Source organism: Sipha flava, unplaced genomic scaffold (genome assembly GCF_003268045.1).
Source record: "Sipha flava isolate LNK unplaced genomic scaffold, YSA_version1 263_pilon_pilon, whole genome shotgun sequence".
Taxonomy (NCBI): Eukaryota; Metazoa; Arthropoda; class Insecta; order Hemiptera; family Aphididae; genus Sipha; species Sipha flava.
Window position 1 is genome coordinate 332,231 of NW_020272925.1, and position 23,219 is coordinate 355,449.

General features: G+C 29.3%; 1 protein-coding gene across 1 annotated transcript in view; it reads left to right on the plus strand.

Moving 5' to 3' along the window:
* Window positions 1-23,219, plus strand: part of LOC112685051 (disintegrin and metalloproteinase domain-containing protein unc-71) — a 236,039-nt gene that overhangs the window by 194,379 nt on the left and 18,441 nt on the right. The window contains 9 exon segments of the mRNA XM_025556814.1: window positions 6,276-6,345; window positions 6,937-7,083; window positions 9,824-10,015; window positions 10,088-10,162; window positions 12,545-12,717; window positions 15,047-15,216; window positions 18,256-18,419; window positions 18,580-18,753; window positions 21,272-21,470. Of these exon segments, the coding sequence (XP_025412599.1) occupies window positions 6,276-6,345; window positions 6,937-7,083; window positions 9,824-10,015; window positions 10,088-10,162; window positions 12,545-12,717; window positions 15,047-15,216; window positions 18,256-18,419; window positions 18,580-18,753; window positions 21,272-21,470 (1,364 nt within the window).

The window sequence follows — 23,219 nt, forward strand, 5'->3', positions numbered from 1 at the left end:
TTTCCACGAGCAAACTAACATTACGAACGTGTAAAGAAAAAAAATTGTCTGTTTCTTCTCTCCTTATTTACTTTTTTTTTTTTCAACACCAGCTCGTACACACGTTATTATTATGAGATCACGTACACACACAGACCCGCTACACACTTACATAAATTTAAAAATGTAAATACATGTATGTGTGTGTGTATGTATATTGTATGCTATAAACGTATTCAAAACAATGTTTTGCATTCGGAATGTTCGATCGCGGTTGAGACGACGGCGGAAAAAAAACTGCCCTCGCCCATTAATCGTACCGATTCGTATTAGCCACAGACACACATTGATCGATAGCGTGCTTATTTGGCCTTATTTGAAAAGTGTTCTGTACGCGAGTTACCATCATTGTAGTAGTAGCAGCAGCAACAGCATTTCTACCGGATTTAAATTCTGAATTATAGTTGTATCTCTATTTAACGACCTATTTAACCATATGGTTCTTTTAAAGAGTTCGTATAGTAAAAATTTACAATTTTATTCGCTAAAAATACACTGATTAAATTTATGAATTGTACGATTATGTATGAAATTCATTTAATATACATTGTATACACCAAATATGTGTATACATTTATTTTTATTTTGTTGAAAAACATATTATAATAGTTTGCAATTATTCAAAGTCTTTTGACACATTTTTTTCGGTTTGCTGAAAACATGAGATCTATGAAAAACAGGTGTGAACAGAAGTTTCCCAAGTCGCATTTTACCACAATTTCGAAACATCCAAAGTACGAATATTTTCATATAATCATGAAACAATAATACACAATCGATTCGTTAAATAGAAACATTTTCACGGTTTCGTCGAAAGAGGGAGTAGGTTTTCGTTGGGGGTTTCATCGAACGTTTAACTGCACTCTTCCACCGTACGGTACGTACCTGTCCGCGGATACGTGCCGGGCGAGGCAACGAGGAGCGATTAGGTCATGTGTGTCACGCGGAGAGTGTATATCGCAAGTTTTCCTTTTTTTTCGCACTCGTTCCGTCTCCGGCACACGTTGTGCTACCAGAGCGTGCGTAAAAATATATACGATATATTTATATATATATATATATATATATATATATACGTGTGTGCGTGTGTATTGTACATAATAATGGATGGGCAACTCTGGGGAAATAATCGCTGTCTGTGCTTGCGCGCGTGCGAGCCGAGCGGAGGGTGTGAGCCGAAGAATACGGTAGCTGTGGCGCAAGGGGGTTAGTTTTCTTTCATTACGTTCCGCCGTGCTCTTCGCGCCGCCCGCCTTGGACACCGCCGTGAACCGGAGTTCTGCAGGGTGTAATCAATCATCGTTCTCGAATTGTCGTTTATAACCACTCCGACGAGAGAACGGTATTAACACGACGAGTTTCTCTCGTCTCTCCGTACGTACGCGCGTACAACATACGCGCGCGCCCTCTCGGTCCTTTGGCATGTAAAACACAATAATGGCTTTGTTATCCCTTGCCGCGTGACGCACACCCACCCGAAAATCGTCTCCGTACTTGTCACTCTACATTATACGGAAATAGGTGTGTTCGTTTTTCGAATACATATATATATATATATAAATCCTGTCGAAAAACATATGCGAGTACATAAAGAAAAGGATTTTCCCGGATCACACGGAGTTCATCTCGACCGCAATGGTTAAATTCAAATTTGATACACGCGTATAATATAAATTCGAACGTGTACCACCCATGCACTGTTATTGAGCAAACGAAATCGGATACGTTATGTGTACGTTCCGGCACTCTGGGAATTCTTATTTTCGGCGTCCGATTCCATAAGTCGTTCGTGTAGTTATTGCTTTTGAATACGCACCAAGTATAGTACACATGACCGTATAACTTCAGTACAAATAATAACAAATTATTAATCCAATTCATTGGTCATAAGCTATATACATGCGCTGTGTGTTCTAAATATTTCGTCCTAGTCCCGAAAGTTGTTTGTTCGTTGTTAAATGTTTGTTCGCGCATATAATTCCTATTTGTAAATCAAATATTTTAATAACGATTGTTAACAATCGTGTACTGCAGCATAATCATTTATAATAATTATGTATAATATGGAATATAATGTTCATTGTATAATGTAATTTAACGTTTGATGGTATCTTTTTACGACGAACATTTATTAATATAAATATAAAGTATGATAGATAATTGAAACACAAATCTTTTTCAATAAAAAAATCATTTTATTCCATATAGTTTTTTTTATAATTATAGATGTACATAAATATAATATAACAATATATTTCATGGAATTTTATTTTCACGATGCATTAAATATTTATTATTTTGAATTATTTATTTCCCATTTTTTATTTTTAGACTATATATGCGCTAATATCAATATTTTTAATTACAACAGTTTTGACTAAAATATTAGTTTTATTTTCTATCCAAATAGAAATTTAATTTCTCTAAATTCATAAACACTTTGAAAATTTAAAATGATAAATTACTATCACAAACAACCTCAGTTATGTTGTTCATAATATATTTTCAATTAACACTATTAACGAAATGAAATTGCATCGATTGTTAGTACAACTAAAAATATTTTATCGTCAAGTACAGATATAAATAATGAGATAATTGAACACTCTTCTATTGTGTTCATTTATTATGAATCACTAAACTATGACATTTTTAATATGAAAATACTTATGCTTTTATAAATTATTTTATCTTCAATATATCCATATTTAATCATGAGATGTTAAAAATGGTAATCTTATACGCCGACACATATAATAGTATAAAATAAAACAATAATAATAATAATATATTAATATTAAACGAGTTGATAACATTTATTGAACTAGTTATATAAATATATATTAGAGATTCAACCCACGTAGTGAACTCTTGTAAGTATGGCTGAGTGGGTTTTGAAACACTATATTTTACATTCCTCTCCAAACGTGTTTTATTATTTTGTTTGTATATTTTATATAGATTATATGTCTCTAACAAATATATTATTTTTTTGTTTAAATTTCAAAACATATTATGATATTTATATAATTACATATATATTTTTGTTTGTACATAAGTGTTGTAAGGTTTTTAAAGGCAATTAATGAATATTAAAAGAATACTGTTTCATTTCAAAAGTAATTAATTGTTCGAGTAAATATGATTATGTTTACCTTAAAATATATCATATCATGTTACAAAATACACTACTGTTAAATTAAGGTATAGTTTTAATTAATACTGAAAACATATTTTATTCTAAATATTTTTGCAAAAATTTTTATTTTATAATTTTTCAAAGTAGTTTTTTGTTAAAATAATGATAAATTTTAGGTATATTAATGGTCTACTAAATGTAATTAGTATAATAATTAATAAATTGTAATTAATAAATTTATTCATTACTAAATATTTTTTTAATACTAAATCTGTTTCAACGTACTTTCCAACTGTCTTCGAATATTTTTTGTGTATATTGTGTATATTTTTAAAATTTTAAAGAATTGAATATGTATTAGAGTAATTCAACAGTTAAATGAATCTACACTAAAAATTTACTCGTATCTTTACGATTAAATTCCAACATATTTTTATACAAATTACAATTATATCCCACTGTATACCGAGTTCTAACATTAAACTAAATGAGATTATCATCACATTTCAGCGTACCCTTTGATCATTTTAATTGGCCCAATATATTATTTAACGTGTACATTATAGTAGTTTTTTGCTGACAGCAATGCCTAGTCGGCAAATATAAGGTAAACCTAAAGTTGGCGACTAGAATCTCAAATTTTCGACACAAACATTTTCCCCGACCGACTGTCAATCAAATTAATTTTCCTATTAAAAATAATACCGTTTTCTCGATGATTCGACAATATTCTGCCTGGAAAAAAGACATTTGTCATCCTCTTTCCACCGCTAGAACCAAGAGGAGCTTATAAAATATATGCTATCCGTCAAGATCGAAGGAACTGGCGGAATAAATCCTATTATTTGTAGACCGATATAAGTAATCCGACATGGCAGCCCAGGATCCTTCACTGTCTTCCCAATCTACCCCCTCTAATGACATATCGTATACTTTTTATTCCTGTTCTTCTTTCTCCTTCCACCAGATACACATACACATACCAATGTCTACTTACTGAAATCCATTGGTCACAATGTGACCACTGAACACACGATACTGGGTTAGGTTGAATCCGGTGAATACCAATACCTCCCAGCCATCCCTCGTCATCATCCTGTGTAATATAGTGTGTCTTCTCTGAATCCGTCAAGGTATACTGGTTGTTTGCTTGTCATTTCAATGGCCAAAATAAATAAAATTAAAATAGTCTCTTATGTACAAACCCCCGTTTCAACAAAAGGTTGAAAAATCCTTATTATTAAAAATCAATAAAGATAGGTACATTGCAGATGACAGCCAGTACAGATTATTACACGAATAATGTAAATATTTTCTCTTCAATTCCTCAGACCAAACTTTGTGTAACCAAACAACGCTCAACATCGTATTATTACTATTATTATTATTTTTTTTTTTTTCCATAAACATTAATAAATGGTACTTTAAAATAGTTTTTAAAGAAAATTATACATTTTTTTTTTTATTAATCAAACAAAAATATTTATAGCAGTGTATTTTTTATACTATTTTTACCATCTAAAACGAAAATGGTGTAATCCATGAAAATTGAATTTCAATAAAGTTATTGAAATTATTATTTTTTTTCAGATTCGCTCTATTCAATGTATAACTTGTCAACAGTTTAGAATACATGAAATAACATTATAACATTTTAAATGAATAAACTCTTCGCGTGGTATAAAATATTTAATAAATATATTCACTATGATGATAATTTTATAATCTTTTTTAGTGACTATTAACATTAAATTTCGAACATCAGTCTCAGAACATTTTATTGGGTATAACATTTGATTATTTATTTTAACACATAATGTGTTTCATTTAAAAAATTATATTGTTTTGCCATTTCAAATATTATAGTTTATATTCACTTGACGTATCCTTTGTAATTAATTAAATTATTCATTTAACTTCATTCAAATTTATCGTGTTATTTTTTTAAAATTGTGGACACTCAAATGTTCGATTACAAAAAAGTAATTATTTTGATTTATTATTATGATCATATCTGTGCAATTTTATCGTAATCTGTTGGGTCGTTTTAAAAAACTAATATTGTATTTCTATTATTCCTAAAAATACATTATTCGTTGGGCTTTAAGATTTGGCAAATTATGTTTTGTTTTTATCCCCAAATACAGTGAGTTAAAAATATCAAGATCGGTTGAAGAGTCTATAAAACTCTAATGGTGATTCGGCTAATCTTATAAAATACTGATGCTAAATCGACAACTCTGAGTCATAACATTCTTCTAATTAATTCAATATTTTGGTTTTATTTGATAGTGATTATATTTCATGTATAATTTTTTATATTTTATGTTTTTGTACATTTACATTCCAAAATATTGTTAATCACTAACATCAAATCACCTGGATATTAACAATAAAGAAGTATTTCCAAAAATAATATTTGATTTTTTTATATTATCATTTTCATTCATCTTGTTAAATTATTTCTTTGGGTTATAATCTTGTGAATGAGAAAATATACATTTGTAGATTTATAAGCTATCAACTATTCCGTATACCGAGGTACCTTATTACAATTTTTATACTACTAGCAATATTGTGTGTAAATATATAATTTTTCTTAATTTCCATAAAGCCACTTTAATTTTACGTTTTTAATGATTTTCATCTGGTCCGAACAAGTTAAAAACAAATTAAAATACAACATGATTATAAAAACTCTTTTACGTATCATAAGTGAATAAATAAATAAATACAATTATTTAACTATTCTCTGGAGATTAAATTCAAATAAACAAACTCGTTTTAATTATAATTAAAATGAAACTGATCTATTTCCATTAATTTTTCCTTTTTTAATATACCTACAAGAACCTTTTTACACGTTTCTATAAACAAAAAAAACACAAATTATAAAAATTAAGAATAATTATGTCTAATTATCCACGAATCCCTGGAATGTATCACAAAAAAAAATTAAAATATAAATCAAACAATATATTATTCTTTTTAAATTATACTTCATATAAAGTACAAGGTTTTTATGGTGAATATTATAATTCATTTAATTTATGTGTGCAGATTTAATAAAAATGTGCTTGCTTTTGTTTTATTACAGACAATTACTAGCACCGAATTTAGTACAGAAACATTTTTTACCTCATGGAGCTGAACAGGTTTCCAAACAAGTAAGTACTATTATTGTTATTTATAAATGTTGCACAACATGAATCTTAATTAAAATGACTGCATTAATTTCATCGTAAAATGTTTTTGAGAGCGATTACAATTATTTTTGACATAATTTAATTATGCTTAATATTTAGAAGCGTTTTTAAAATGCACGATATGACGTAAATGAAATACGGATGAGAAAAAAGATCTTATATTTTGAAGTATTTGTCAAAACATAGAACAAAATAAATAACATTGTTTTGTTTTAAACCTATCGTAAATAAAAATTTTATTGTTCAACAAAAGCCATTGAACTTGGTAATATTTATTACGATTCATTAAAAAATATTTTTAAACCTTGGGAGTATAGTTTGAAAATTAAAGGTGATGATATAAGACTTGGTTTTCTATAGTTTTTTCAATCCCCAAACCATAGATCATAAAATGTTTATAAAAACAAATCAATACCGTTTTAACATCATAATTACGTTATATTGCTGTTAAACCGTTGGTAGAATATTACTTACAACACATTGCGTGGTCCTTTTTGTAATGAAGTCATATTGTGTTTTCAACGTGAACATAATTTTTACCATTCTTCCTAGGAAATTGAACATTGTTACTATCACGGGACCGTGAAAGATATACCTGGCGCCACGGCTGCGTTTCATACGTGCAACGGAGTAGCCGGAGTCATACACATTGGCAATGAAACATTCATCATTCATCCATTTTACGGCGGAGACTTGTCGGTCGGTATTGCTTAAAATGTTTTAAAACTACCTATGTGCATGGTTAACGTGTAAAGTTTCATAATAAAGTGTAATCATAATTGATATAATTGTAATATATAGATAGTCCAGAGATCAGGGATTATTTTATTCGCCGAACGTGCCAATTCGTACTACACAAGCCAAAAAAAAAAAAGAAATTTTTTTACATCACACCATTAACATTGTACCATACCATGTTCTTAAAATCATAAAAATTGGTTTCATTTAAATAACAGTTTTTTTGCTTTTCAAATAAATTTTTAACTATATTTACTTAGTTGAACAATATTCAAATTTTGTCTCAAGGCTGTGAACAAAGCTATTCAAAACGTTTGACGAAAACTTTTAATGACCATTCTATAATATTCTATAAGAACAAGGTTGAGTTCATAGTTATTATTACTTCAATAATTTATATAAAATATAGTATATATTTAGCCAAATGCTATTTATTCATGCACTTAAAAACGCAGTTGGTTTATTGAACTACTAATCGATTATTAATTATTAATTAATTATTAAAACAATTCATAATAACATAATTATTATTATTATTATTTACAAATACATTATTACCCGGAGTACTCAATAGGCAATTTCGATGCATTCGTGTAATCATTAACATTTCAAGTATTTTCGAATGATTTGAAAATATTCATTCATTGATTATAGTATTATGATAGCGTTGTTCTATGAAACATTATTGTAAACGAACAAAAATTCATCAATTAGTTAATTGTGTTCGTATAAAATAGATAGTAAAACACTTCATTATAGCATTCTTAATGCTATTTTAAGGTGTTAAAGTTTTTTAATCCATATATATTGAACTTGTTCCTGTTAATTCAGTGGTAATTTCAGTAGATGATTTGAATCATCGATTATTAATGATTACAAAAAAATTAAATAATACTATCATATGGAGCGTTACATCAATAGTTTTAATACTTTCGTGTACATTTATAACTCAAACATTTTATGTTAGTAATAAGACTTCGTAGTGCACAGTAAATGTTGTTTTTATTGAATAAAATGTTATTCGAAACCAGTACAACCATAACGAAACTGAATAAGAGATTTTCTTGACTAGTTTTTCGTGTTGGTGTGAAATAGATATAGTACTTCATAAGAAAAATGAACGTGCCAGGTGATAACTGTAAATTCCAGAATCATGAAATGTTTTGCTTTTAGAAAGTGGCCTCGGTATCAGTATCTTTTTTCCCGGAGGAAATCTGTAGACCATTGTACTCGCAGTATACCCAATTCCATTAATCATGACTACTGACAGTCTCCGTGGGAATAAAACATTCCATGGTTGATATATATATATATATATATAATTATATATATATATATATATATATATATATATATATGTATATGTGCGAAATGTGCATATGTATTAAATAAATGACCAAATAGATAGTGACAAAAGACTGCAGATATATTAGTTGATTGCAGTTGATTTGACATGTTATAATAATGCCCATCTTAATCATGAAAACTGTAAAAGATAACAGAATTTATTTCAACGCCATATTACTTTGTTACTAATAAAATATACGTATGCATATTTATAAACACATACTAATATATAAACAAATAAATGCATAGCGTGTTGTGTTATTATATTCATCATGTACTAAATGCACAATGTTAAAAATTTGCTAGAACAACTACTATACTATATTAAATATTAATCGTCTTCTAACGACATCCATAAATATAATATAATTATTTTTTTTCTTCAAAAATTTTTCATAATGACGTTATATTTTATTTGAATAGTATTATCTTGAATCTACTTAATCAACTGTCGAAAAATTATTATTTAATTTTATTCTTTGCTAATTTAAGAATGATTAATCTCTATTAGTTTTATAATATATTTAAAGTATAGAATTTAATTCTACAAATCAAATTAATATTTGTTGATGATGAGTTATTTTTACTTAAATAGCATGATATTTTCCACCAATTCCTAAAAAAGTCGATTTATTTATAAATTATAATAAAGACATGCAATAACATAATTATAATAGCTGAATAACATTAATTATTACGAAATATACGAGTATACATTTGTTATTGTAGACTATTATATAGGAATTACATGTTATTATTATTGTTATTATATCACTTAAATGCAAATTTAAACAGATTTTTAATTCATTCTTATGAACATACACCTTAAGTAAGACTAAATTATTGGACAAAAGAATAATTAAATTTGATCGTGATACAATAAAACTTAAATGGACAGGAGATTATAAATATGCATAAGTAAAACGATTACTCAAATACTACAAACGACAAAATGGAAATAGGCTACCCTACAGTTACTGTTTGATATCCACTTCACTTGGATACAACGACAGAAGCTGCAAAAGAAGTTTTTGACAGTTCCAATTTTAGAACTACAAACTTGGGAACGGAAAGAGAAACCTCAGAATAAAATCACTCTAGTATAACTTAAAGCCAATATGAAACTCCGGTCCTTTCTCTACACGACTCCATCAAAACTCTCACGTCTTGTATATGAGTTAGTCAAAAACACGATGTTTGTACGTTGAATTCTCAGAATAAGGGAGCCGAATAATAATAATAATAATAATAATAACTCATTTGATTGCCTTTTTGTGGCTTAAAGAAATTATTTAAGCACTCATAGAACGATTTTGCTCTTAATCAATATTAATAATAGATTTATGGTTAGCAGAAACACCCTCATGTGATATTTGAGGCGCGGGACAAGGCCAAACGTGGATGTGCCAATGATTTGCGATTAGATAGGAAGAGTAAATACACCAATGGTTTCACTGGGCGATTCCGGAAAAAACGACGGCTAAAACGGGACGTCCGCGAAGTTACCAAGTACATAGAGACCGCTCTTGTTTTAGACAAGGCTATGGTAAATTATTTTTTTTAAGAAATGTATAGTTTAAATATAATTATTTAATTAACGTTTGTGATTACGTTTAAGTTTGAAATGAGAAATGGCAGTACCAGATCCGAAGTAATCACTGATGCCATTCAAATTGCGAACATAGCCGATTTGGTGAGTTTTTTTACACAGTGTACCTGTAAACGAAGATTGCCTGTCAAATATTTTAAAATATTTTATTAATTTAATTATTTCAAACCTTTTTCTTTCAATTTCTAACTTTTTTTTAAAAAATAAGGTCGTTAACAATTCATTATGTTCTCAATTATGTTAATATTATTTATCTTAGTGTATAAATGAGCACATTGTTGTCTCATCAATAAAATACAGTTATGTCTAATTCATAAATCTGTATGTTTTTTTATTATATTCTTTCAACGATAAATAAGTTATAACTTTGAATTTAGTCCATGTATTATTCTTTTTAGACCATAATTTTTTAAGTGGTTCTTTTTGTACAATATATTTTGATTGGATCTTAATTTTAATAATATAACACATATCCGATACATATTGTTATTTATACCTCATACAAATATTTTATTAAAATCGAAATCGTTTTTACTTCATAAAATGTATAACGCATATGTTTATTTTATCATAAGCACATTTATTGAGTTTAAATCCGTGCATATAGTTAAAAATAAATTAACGTTTTTTCAGTGAATTTCTCTACAAAAAACTCTCATAGTAATAAATGGTGCCATTAGCTAAAATGTCTACCTACATAATATTGTAAATATTAAACTAAACTAATGTGCATTACTATAAACTACCATTTATTTGTAGATAAAAAACCTAGCATTTATTTTATTTCTAAGAATTATTTATTATCACTTATGGTTTTATTTAAAACTCGATACCTTAATCTGTCATTTTAATATCAGATACTCCTTGGTACCTTTTAACAATTTTAAAATATCTAAAAAAAAAAGGTCCTGGCTGCTTCCAACTTTTGTTTGTTACTATCATAGATGTTAGCAGATAGTATTACCTATTATTAATTTTATCTTTTGGATACATTATAAATAATTTTAAAGTAGCTCTTTTTATTATTTCCACTTTTAGTATTTTCGTCTTGATTTAATTATTTTGTTTATTACTTTGCAGATTCTACTCTAATAGAGTTATAAAATTATTTTACTTCTTCCATGTATTCAACTTCTGTACATATTAGTATTCGTTTATTGGTTTTTCTTAATAAATATAGTATATGTATTGCATTACATATCACGTTATTGTTTTACATTTTCAAATTTAGAATATACAATTGACCTAGTTTATTCTAGTCTGTATTGACCTAGTCGGTTTTTATGTTAATTTTATCGCAAAACCGTTTAATATTCACTGAATTAATAAATTCATTTATTATGTTGATAGTTTATCTTTTTTTTTAAGTAACTATGAATATTATATTTCGGTCATCAGTCTTAAAATATTTTATATACCCTATTATTTTATAGGGTGGTAATATTTGATTATTTCCTAATGTTTGTTTTACCGCGTGATATATTCCGTTTATAAAATTATATTGTTTTGCTAGATTTATATTTTGAAAACTGTGGACACTCAAATGTTACGACAGAATAATTATTTTGATTTATTATTATAATCACATCAGTGCAATTTTACTATGTTATGTCGTCTAAATAAACTAATATTGTATTTCTATTATTCCTGAAAAAACATTATTGGTTAAGCTTCGAGATTTGGTAAATTATGTATTGTTTACACTCTCAAATGCAGTACGTTAAAAATATCAAGATTGGTTGAGGAGTCTAAAAGTCTCTCGTGGTGATTCGGCTAATTTTATAAAATACCCATGCTAAATTGACAATTTTGAGTTATCGATATTGTCCTTATTAATCCAATATTTTGGTTATACTTGAAAGTGATTGTATTTCATATTGTATATTACTCCATTGAGTGCTCTATAAATTTATGACAGGCCCAAACTTTTACTAATCACTGATATCAAATCGGTTGGCTACTAAAAATAAAGAAGTATTTCCAGAACTCATGATTGCTTTATTTATTTTATCGTCTTTTTTCACCTCGTAAAATTATTTCCTCTAATTGAAATTTTATTAATGTGGTAATCTTTAAGGTCTTTTATATTTTATCGTTAAATAATACCGCCTTTTATCTATGCTCCTGGTGATACGCTTGTTTTTGACAGTATTCCTCGAAAATAATATTCTACGAATATCCTATGCTTTTTGGTATTACATGTACATCTTTCAAATACGTATATCATAGTATTTCGCCAGCCATTTTGTAATTTATTTTTCTACATATTTTCGAACTCATGTGTTACCTAAATAGAAATTCCCAAAAGAAACCTTTCAATTGGCGTATTATTTTATCCATCAAGTTCTGTGTATTCCGCTATTTACACTATTGTGTACGTGGTTCATAACAAGATTATAATTTATTATTAATTTATCATATATCTTAGAAAGATCTAAGTAGTTTATTACTTATTTTTTTTCCCAGTATTTCCGAACAATAAACACTCGGGTATCAGTGGTCTATATCGAAACGTGGCAAGGAGCCAACCAGGCACTGATTGATAAAAATAAAGAAATCAGCACCGCATTGCTCAATTTTAATGAATACTCGTCACATGCACTGTTCAATATTGGTAAAGACACTGCTCAACTACTAACGTGAGTATATTATATTTATTGAAAAAATATAATTGAAAACTTAATACATATGTTATATATATATATATATATATATATTCGTTCAGTTAATATCAACATTAAAAAAGTACAGGTTCATTAATACTAACATCCTTCAAAACTACAGTTTTTTACAATAGAAAAAAAAATATCTCGATGATACACAAGAACAAAATTCGATATCACACTGCTTTCTATTGCTATAGTTTTGATTTCTATAAACCATAATTTTTTTCTTATTTAAAACCGAAATATTTAATTCTAGTACAAAATAAAAAATACATATTTTATTTAATATCAGGTTGTGGGCTACGGCAAAGGCAATCTTTATACCGTCAAAACCTAAGCTGTCTACAATTTGGTTTTATCTGTTCACACTTTTTGTAAAACCTCTCTTTCGATTTTCTTTTCCTGTTCCCATCAATCAAAACCGGCGTCCACCGGAACCACCCTTCCACACACTACTTGAATTCTGTCCCGCGACACTCATCCATCACTAAATGAAACGTACTATTATCACTGAAAACGTGTCCTTCGTTGAATCCATACTTCACATTTGAAATTGTTTTCCCTTCATATATTATCTTCATCAAAATATACAAAACATTTCATCCCCATGTATTTCATTCCAAGAGCATTCTCCAAACATGTCGAACAAATTTTATTTCTTTTACTATTCACCAAGCACTGATTACAAAAATAAAAACACGTCAATAAAGTATTATAAAAATCTTTATTTTTTATAATTTTATACAATATTAATGAAAATAAAAGGATAAAAATGAGATGGTAAAATTATAAAATTATTATAAAATGTAAACATTAATATTTAATATTATAAATGAGCATAACACGTACGTTTTCAAAATATAATTTCTGACGATATGATGTTATTACTGTGGTTAATACTAAAATACATAATTCCCAAATAAACAAAATATGCATTCCTAAAGTTTTCACTAAATTCAGGGTGGTATATAATTTTCACAGTGGGTACTATTTTCTAATAGTAACATTTTTAATAATTTCTGAAATTCTTTCATAGAATTGTAAAACTGTTTTTCACAACTCTAGCAATTTAGAGAAAAATTATTGATTTTGAATTTATAGAGTGTTTCATATAATAAGCATGTACTCAATATACTTTCTTCGTATGGAGAATTTACTTAAAAAAGTCATGTTTTCTCCAAATATTACACCAAATCAATAATTAAAAAATAATTAAAATAGCTTTTTAAGGTTTATATGCAACTAATAATTATATTGTAAAATTAAGTTTATGCATTAATGCATATTTTATTCTGTAAATTAATTTTATTAAATTGTTCACCTAATCAAAATAATCAATTTGGAAATTTCTTGAAATATGTTACCATTTAAATCCATCGTAACATTTTTTATTTTTTTTTTTTAAATAAACATCTTTACATCAATTAAATGTGTTCTGACTTAAAAGTTTCAGTAGTAGGTATTTTTATTTTTATACTAAAATAAAGAGTGTTTTGTGTAAAGTAAAATATTTAAAAGTTCAAGGTAATTTATAAACAACACATAATTTAATATTGCTAAAAATATGAATAAACACTAAATTTTTATTCTGTATTTATGTTATCAGGTAACAACAGTTTTTAAATAAATGTTGATAATATTTCTATTTTATTAAAATTTTTTCCCTCTGAAATAGCCACAATTTGGTTCAAAATATTTTGAAGAATATTAACATACAATCATCGAATAAAATTAATTCGTAAAAATATATTATTATATATAGTATTCGTATAAATAAGTAAAAAATTGAAAAACATACATTTTTCATCAAATCATTTCTCTTTATATGTATTATAATTCAAAAATATACAATTAAAATATATATAATTATTTTGAACATAAAATGTGCTTAACACAATGTAATAAATAATAAAAATAAAATATAGGCACATCCATTAGAACAAAAATAAATATTTTACACAAATATTACATTTTAAACTTATTAGAAATTACATAAAAACAAATAATATAACCAAAATGTTAATTGAAAAGATTGGTTGAAATTAATTAAATCAAATAATCATCTGGTATACATTTTTGGAATATATCAACTTATATACACCCACTTTTTTATGTCTCAAATAGTTTATTTTCATAAAACAGTTTCCTTAAACGTATCAACGCTCAGACGAGTGATCATTTTCGAAATATTTAACTAACCTGGTATCGTGTTTTTTTTCTGCGATTAATTTCATATTCTCTCATGAATATTTTCACGAAAAAAAAAAACATAAATAAAAAATGTATTTTACAATTTTTTCAGTGGAGAATATTTTGTGGGTGGCGAAACCGGGATGGCTATTCACGGAACAGCATGCACCGCAAAATCTGTGGGCATCAGTGTGGACGTCAATGCGTACGAACCGCACATTATAGCAGGTTCGATGGCTCACATGATCGGACACAACGTGGGAATGGGTCATGACGACAAAAGTACGTAATTTCTTTAATTCATCGGTCTATTTAGATGCTCATTTGCAGGGGAAGAAATGTAAGCTTGTTGAGTTGTTTAATATTTAATGGGGTCACAATAAATCCCAGAGTTGCCCCCCGAGAGGGCCATTCGGTTGGGATATAATAGTAGCCTCAAGAGGGTTTATAGGATTTCTAGAATAACCTTATTCTCTGATTCGAGCCCAACCGTGTAATAATACTAATAAGTACGATGATTACGCTTAACGAGCACACGGTACTTAACAGCAGTGGTTAGGTCAGAAAACGACCCTACCAACAGAGTTCAAGGTTTTTAATTAATTGTACAATAAATATATGTATATATGTGTGCACATAAAAAAAGCTTTAAAATTAAATCACAACCACGAGGCGAAAAGAGTGCAATAATTAAAAACCTCTAACGTTATCGTGCGGCTGCTTGTAATGTTGGTCACATTTACATTATACTCGTATATATAACATTTAATATTTAAACATATTTCACTATACTGAAAAATATCTGCGACTTTGTATCATGTGATGTAATTTGGTTTGAAACGTGATATTTTGAAAAACATTAATAATTCAGAATTCTGTTTACTTATAATTTCAGAACAAAAATCAATGAATCCTGATTTAATTGTGTACATTGCATTTTCTTTGTTCCTACCAATTAACCAAAACACTATTTTAGATGTCAAAAATAAAACTAAATATTTCTTGAAATAAATATGTAGCATAATATTAGGTGGAACCCGATTGAGTACGATTGATCTTTTTCGTAACCCGATTGAGTACGGTTGCAATCAAACAATCATCATCATCATCATCATAATCATAACTGGCGTTTATAACTCTATTAGAGTTTTTGCCGCCAGCACTATGTTCCTCCATTTCTCTCGATATTGTATAATTTCCTTCCATTCTTTTACTCCAATAGTTTTAAGATCCTCTTCTATTAAGTCAAGCCATCTCTTCCTTGGTCTGTCTCGAGGTCTCTTCCCTTCTGGTTGCCATTCTATCGCTGCTTTAATGGTTTCTTCTTCGCTTCTTCTCATTATGTGCCCAAACCTCTGTAATCTTTGTCCTTTTATGTAGCTAGTGACTGGTACTAGGCCCAGTTCTTCCTGTATTTCCTTATTGAACTTTCTTCTCCACTCATTTGTTCTTGCGTCGCGAACTGGTTCACATATCCTTCTCCATATTTTGTTTTCGAAGGTTCTAAGTCTTCTTTTCGTCACGCTTTTTGTTGTCCATACTTTACACCCATAAGTGAGAGTAGGCCTTATTATTTCCGTGTATAACCTTAATTTTGTCTTCTTAGAAAGCGCTTTAGACTTAAAGAATTTTGATAGTGCAAAAGAGGCTCTTTCTGCCTTTGCAATCAAACAATAGGAACCAAAAAAAAAGAACCCAAAAACCACATGATTGAGCACGAAAATGGGTGCGACGTTGCCGCTTTGTACCGTAGAATATTTCAATAATTCACCATTTTTTCTAATCCCATTAAACCTATATTTGAAAGCTCCTCTTTGCCTCTCTCTGATAAAATAATTTTTATTTCATTATTTTCCATTTCAATTTGCAAAATACACGTTATTTAGGAATACAACTCAAGGACACGAGACAACAGAAGAGACTAGTTATTATTTACAGCGTAGGTACATAAAATAATAGTGCAATCGTTGTAGATAAAATTCTGGTTTCTTATCTATCAAAGTTATTTTAAATTGCCGTTGTACCCATCAATCGAAAGTGAAATTTTTTTCGACTAATAATTAGTTTAGTAATCTATAATACATACTAGTAAAAATCTGACAACGTTGTATGCAATATTTTTTTTTTTACCGTGCTCAATCGGGTCGTCAAAAAGATCGGCCGATAACGACCTTCTCAATCGGGTATCACGGATAATATTATAAATTATATTGTTTTGTGTGTCATAATTTATTTTTATTATCTATATAAATATTACTTGATCTATATTATTTTAATTGGTTTATAAAAATGCAAATTATCTATGATATACATTTATTTATATATTTTACTTACATATTACATACGAATACGTAATACACAACATAATACAGACTCCAAAGTTTAAGTATAGAAATATTGTAAATCAATACGTCTGGATTAGTCTTTTTTAGATCGCATCTGAAATTAAATTTTTAAACACATATATATATATATATATATGTATATGCTATTTTGCATTCCAGTTAATCTTTTGGCGCGATTCTCGTATCTTTAACTATATACAAAATTCACCACAAAGTCATTTTGTATCAAACTAACTGTATTGTTCAATACAAAATGACTTGGAATCAGTAAATCCAATTTTAATCGAACATTAAACTCACATAAATGTTTGTTGATAGAACTTCTTTTACGTATATATTATTCTATATTATTATTAATCGACAGTTGATATTCCGAAAATTAGGATTCAACTTAATACAGTGTTTACAATAAAAGTAATCAACTATTTTAATATTATTTTATTTGATTCTTGAGACATATTTAAGTGATAAATGGCTTTCGTTTTTTAATTTATTTTTAATTAACCACATCAACACTTAATGAAAAATCTGACAAAGGAAATTGATGACTTCGGTACCACGTTTTTGCCTTATTTTATGCAACACCAATAAGTATATAATGCTGGAAGTTTATACATTCTTACTCTTTTATAAAAAATTTAAAACTATATTATCAAATATGAATATTGGATATTTGAAAACAAAAATTACTTAATTATTTTAAGTCAGTAGTTTTTATTACAAAAAAAAAATAAAAATAAAATACAATTCAATGGACGTGTAACGTAATTAAAATTGTTGAAACATTGATTACTTATAATAAGTTATAGATGTTCTATATGATTGAAAGTTTCTTTGGTATCAATAATAATATTTATTCTAGTGCTTTCGATTGATTAAAAATATTAGCCTGATAGAAAATTATCATCCTGCAGAAATAGTATTTAATTTGAATTGTGATGAATAAAAATTATATTACAATATTATCATGTTTCAGGAGAAGAGTGTTACTGTCGTGATTGGCACGGTTGTATTATGCAACAATCCATTGTTGGAATGGAGAACATCCAACCGTATAAATTCAGCGACTGCAGCCTTAACGATTATATAGAAGAGTTCCGAGACACTCGAAACATGTGCTTGCTCAATAAACCAAACGAGGTAAATTTCCATTGCAATATTTAACAAGAACACCTGTAGAAAAATACCGCGGAATACGATCTAGTCTGATGACGGATATTTTATGATTTTTCATATCATTATACACATAGTTTTGTATCGCTACATTTATTATTGAAAGAAAATGTAAATTTTTTTATAGGTTCCCAGTTCGCAACAAAAATGCGGTAACAACATTGTAGAAGATAATGAAGAATGTGATTGCGGTGGATTTGATAACTGTCAAAAGAATGATCCGTGTTGCGACCCAATCACGTGCAAACTAGTTAAAGAGGCAGAATGTTCGGCGTCCGGAACTTGCTGTAAAAATTGCAAGGTAAATTACACTTGCACAAATAACTACACATTTATTTGTAAGCAATGAGCGCATTTTACCACACGAATAAACGTTTTATATTAAATAAAATATTAGAGATAAGGAAATTCGAACAATGCGTGCGTAGTAACAATTATTATTATCGTACAGTAATTATACCCTACGTACGTATTAAAAAATTGAGTTAAACGCAGAACGAAAACAACAATCTCAGTCCAATCTTTTTTATGTATTTTCATTTTTTTTTTTTTTTTTTTATTAGAAATTTAAACAGGATATGCCCAATATAATACATAATATTGATCGTATAGGTATGAATTGTACGACATAAGTGCAGTACACGGATTATATGCTTATGAAATGTTTGAAGTTAAAGCAAGAATAAACAATGCGGCGTGGGTGATTATTTAACGGAGCTCCTATGCGGATCCGTTACGAATTGATTTTCATGACTCCATTTTTGTTTATTGTAAGAGTCAAATATTTTGACGATCGGGGATAATTTATTTCAAACACAAATTATATATCGATACAAAAATAATCAAACTTAGAACCTCAATAAAGCGTATTACATTGGTCTTAACCGGTAAAACATTTGTAAAGTTATTAAACCCATTACAATACAATTTAGATCGTAAGATAGAACTGATCTCAAATGTTTCGACTGTCGTTCTACAGTTGATCGTAGTTACTTAAAAATAATTGTTGTTTACGTAAATTGTTTAAACTTTAAGTTTGGTGAGATAACACTAATCGCTTATAATCCATAGATGTTCTCATTTTGCTTTCTTTTTTTTATAGTTTATCCTTTCGTGATTAGTATAAATCAAAAACAAAATATTGTAATGTAATGAGTTGAATAATATAAGAATACACACATATCATGTTATCTTTCACAGTTGTACAAATGCACCGTACATGTGATGGTACACTGTCTGTCACCCAGAGGTGAACATTAGATGGAGAATGCTGTGGAGACACTAAAGCACTCCAATGTATTGACCTAAATATTTTTAATTTTTCCGGAGTTCGCGTCTGTGCATACATTATAAATATTATATATATATATATATTAGTCAAACAATGGTATCTCATCGAACCAATTACTGTATACATTTTTCTAAACATTATCTAATTTGGTAAAAAAATCTTATACGATTTAAAGTCACACAATCTATATACTTACGTTTGTATTTTGTAAATGCGTGACAATATAGGGTCGGCATATTTACATGAATGGATTTCGTAACAGACCTTCTATAAATTACTATTAGGGTATCCGCTTTAAACTCATTACACTGGTAAAAACATTATAACCAGTCGGCCGTACAAGTTATATCTAATCTGAGCCTGATCACCGGTAGTTTATTTGTGCAGATGTTAACGGCCGGAGGAGTTGACGCTCCTTGTTGTCAAAACTTGCAATGTTGGTGACCGCGGTTACAAATACGTTCTATGACTGACAAACCACTATACGCTATTCGGTTTTTCACCGTTGACACTTTTCGATACTTTATACCATAATATTGAAAAATATCAATATTACATTATTATGTTCATCCCGCCATTGCTTTTACTAGAACCATACGCAACAAAAACTACGCGTAATTTTAACTTAGTATTTTTATTGGCCAGCTAAACCGATTTTTTCACAGCAGGTATTTGGGTGAACAGATCAATGTTTGTAATCAGTTTAGGATATGTTTGCGCTATAAAAATGGGTTGATGAATCGGTGTTAAGTAAAATATGTTTACAGCTCGCACTTGAAAATTTGATTAGTTTGTTCTGTTTTTGAATTGATATCAAGAAAACCGGATGGAACTTAATCACTTGTGTTCGTGCTAGTTATGGTAAAAAAAAATTAGTTAAAACCTAGTGACAGAACGTACGGCGAACGAACGATTAGAGAACAATGGGTTAACCGGTATACAACCGATATCTTACGTTTAATATTTGAAAAACTATCGAAAAATCCGACACTACCAGGTTCTCTCTATCATCTACCGGTTGATGTAGTTCGATCGCTGGTGGGCGTATTTAGACTAAATTCTAGGGGGGAACTCAAATTTTTTCTTTAATTCAGGCTCAAAATGCACAAGTAAAATTTTTGGTAATATTTAAATCAGGTGAATCCTTAATATTTGTGGTTTTTTAATCTAATGCCGTATCCACTTAAATCGACTTTTGTTTAATTTTTTTTAACACCTGTCTGTGTTTTAAAAGTAACGCTTGTGTTTTATTTGATTTTTCATTAAATATGGACCTGACAAAAAGCCCAATTCAGTATTCATAGCCGCGCTTAATTTAATTTCGTTATAAAATGATCCAAATTAAAAAAATTTGAAATGAGTATCTCACATAAAATCAATTCGTTAATTACGGATTCAGGGGGGGGGGGGTCGATCATCCCTTCGCCCCTCCTAAAATACGCCCATGGGTGGACGCTCGACCAACAAGGCACTAACCAGGACATGTTTGTTGTACGTCTCTATAACCGGGTCATGGATCGTTTTGCAGTTCCTGGCGATCGGTACGCTGTGCAGGGCGGCCAACAACGAATGCGACCTGCCGGAGCAGTGCACGGGCGACACGGGCCAATGTCCCGCGGACATGTACAAGAAGAACGGCAGCCCGTGTGGCATGGACAACAGTCATAGCTGTTACATGGGCGAGTGTCCCACGCTCAACGACCAGTGCGAGCAGATCTGGGGATACGGTGAGTTGTCGACGTTATCCGTGCGCGTCGGCCAAAATGTCGAATTTTTCAAACGTTGAAATAACGGTTAAAAAATAAAAAAGTAATACAGTAAGAACCGATTAGTTGTCGCAGATTGATTCGTAAACATATCACACTTAACTCCGAGATTTCTCGCCACCTTCCGATGAATTTATTATATTTAAATCGTTTTCATTTTATTAGTAAAATTAATCATCTTCTCGATTTTTAAACAAACGATAAGATCCTCTGATTTTTTTATCGTTTTAATTGAGCGAAAAAAAATTAAAACCCAATGTTGCAATCACGAATATCACACATGAAAACAGACCGATTACAGATCGCGGCACCGTCTATTGTGTTTGTATGGCACATAAAGTTGTGACAAAAACATCGTCCAATCAAGATACTGTATCTACCCGGGAATACTAAGCGCGTTTATTTTTCAGTTTATCGTTAAGATAAATTATGAGTTAGGATAAGATTATTTACTGTACTCCAACAGTCCGACGCTTAATTATCATGACACAGTTGTATACAGAATGCTAACAAAAACTCGTATTTAATTTGTTTAACGTTAACTGGATGGATTTGATGTTCCGTGTTAGTGCACGAAAAACAACATATTAGCCAAAAGCCAATGTCACCAGTAACGTATATATATACGTCATATGCGCTTTTTCATTCAAATTTTTTCCCACCGCGCTAAGACGTCGCCGGTTTTGTCGTCCGCAGTCGGTTCTCGTCGCGCCAGCTATTACAACGATATAACAAAGATACGTGACGGGTGCGCTCGTAATAGGACGTACGCGCACGTCAAAAGTTCACCGAAAACGACTGGTTGATGAAAGTAGAATTAATGTTATATCAAGAGCCCTTATACCTTTCCTCGTACCTTTTCAGCAGCTCCTGTCGCTATGTCGTACTATAAGTGTTGACAGATGTTTTCAACCTCAACGTCCAACGTCGCGGTAAAGAGAATTGCACATTTTTCCGCGCGCACTAAACACCGACAATCGCGTACCGTCGCGTAATGCAGCATATTTACCATGCAAAATATCCATATCCAACGATTTCGATAATGAGATATTTATCTACAGTTCTACGGTTAACTTAAAATTTAAACTTAAAACAAAAAATTATACCACTTTCCTCCGCATACTTGCGGTCGAGAACTACCTATGTGTTGGACTGCAGAGATTTCAACAGATCCAACAAAAAGCTAAACGATATCAGAACCGCGACGAGGTACGTTCTCTCGTACCTATTTCAAAATCTTATCGTAGTAAATACTGTGTGTGGTGAGTACAGTTTATACGATTTGAAAGTCGATTAGCAATCGATTTTATGCAAAATGGGTATTGACAAAATCTCAAAAAATTCGTATTGCGTACATTTATATGAACATTATACATGTACTTAAAAATAACCGTTATTAAATCAATGTAGAAATACTGGAATTTACATCTTACGTAGATAAAACCTAAAACTGCAATATTACACCTACGCACGTCTTACGTACTCATCATATCATAATTAGCATAACGTAGATTATAATCTAAAGTTTATTATGTTTTGGCTCTGCAAAGAGGTAGTAAATTATATTTTTTGTCAAGCTCAGCCAATAAATAGAGTATAACGATGACCAACACTTTAAGTTATAACCGTAACTTCAGTCTTTTTCCGTAAACATGTACGTTTAAAAGTCAAACGGTCTCATATTTTAGAGTAGGAATATTATGCATTAAA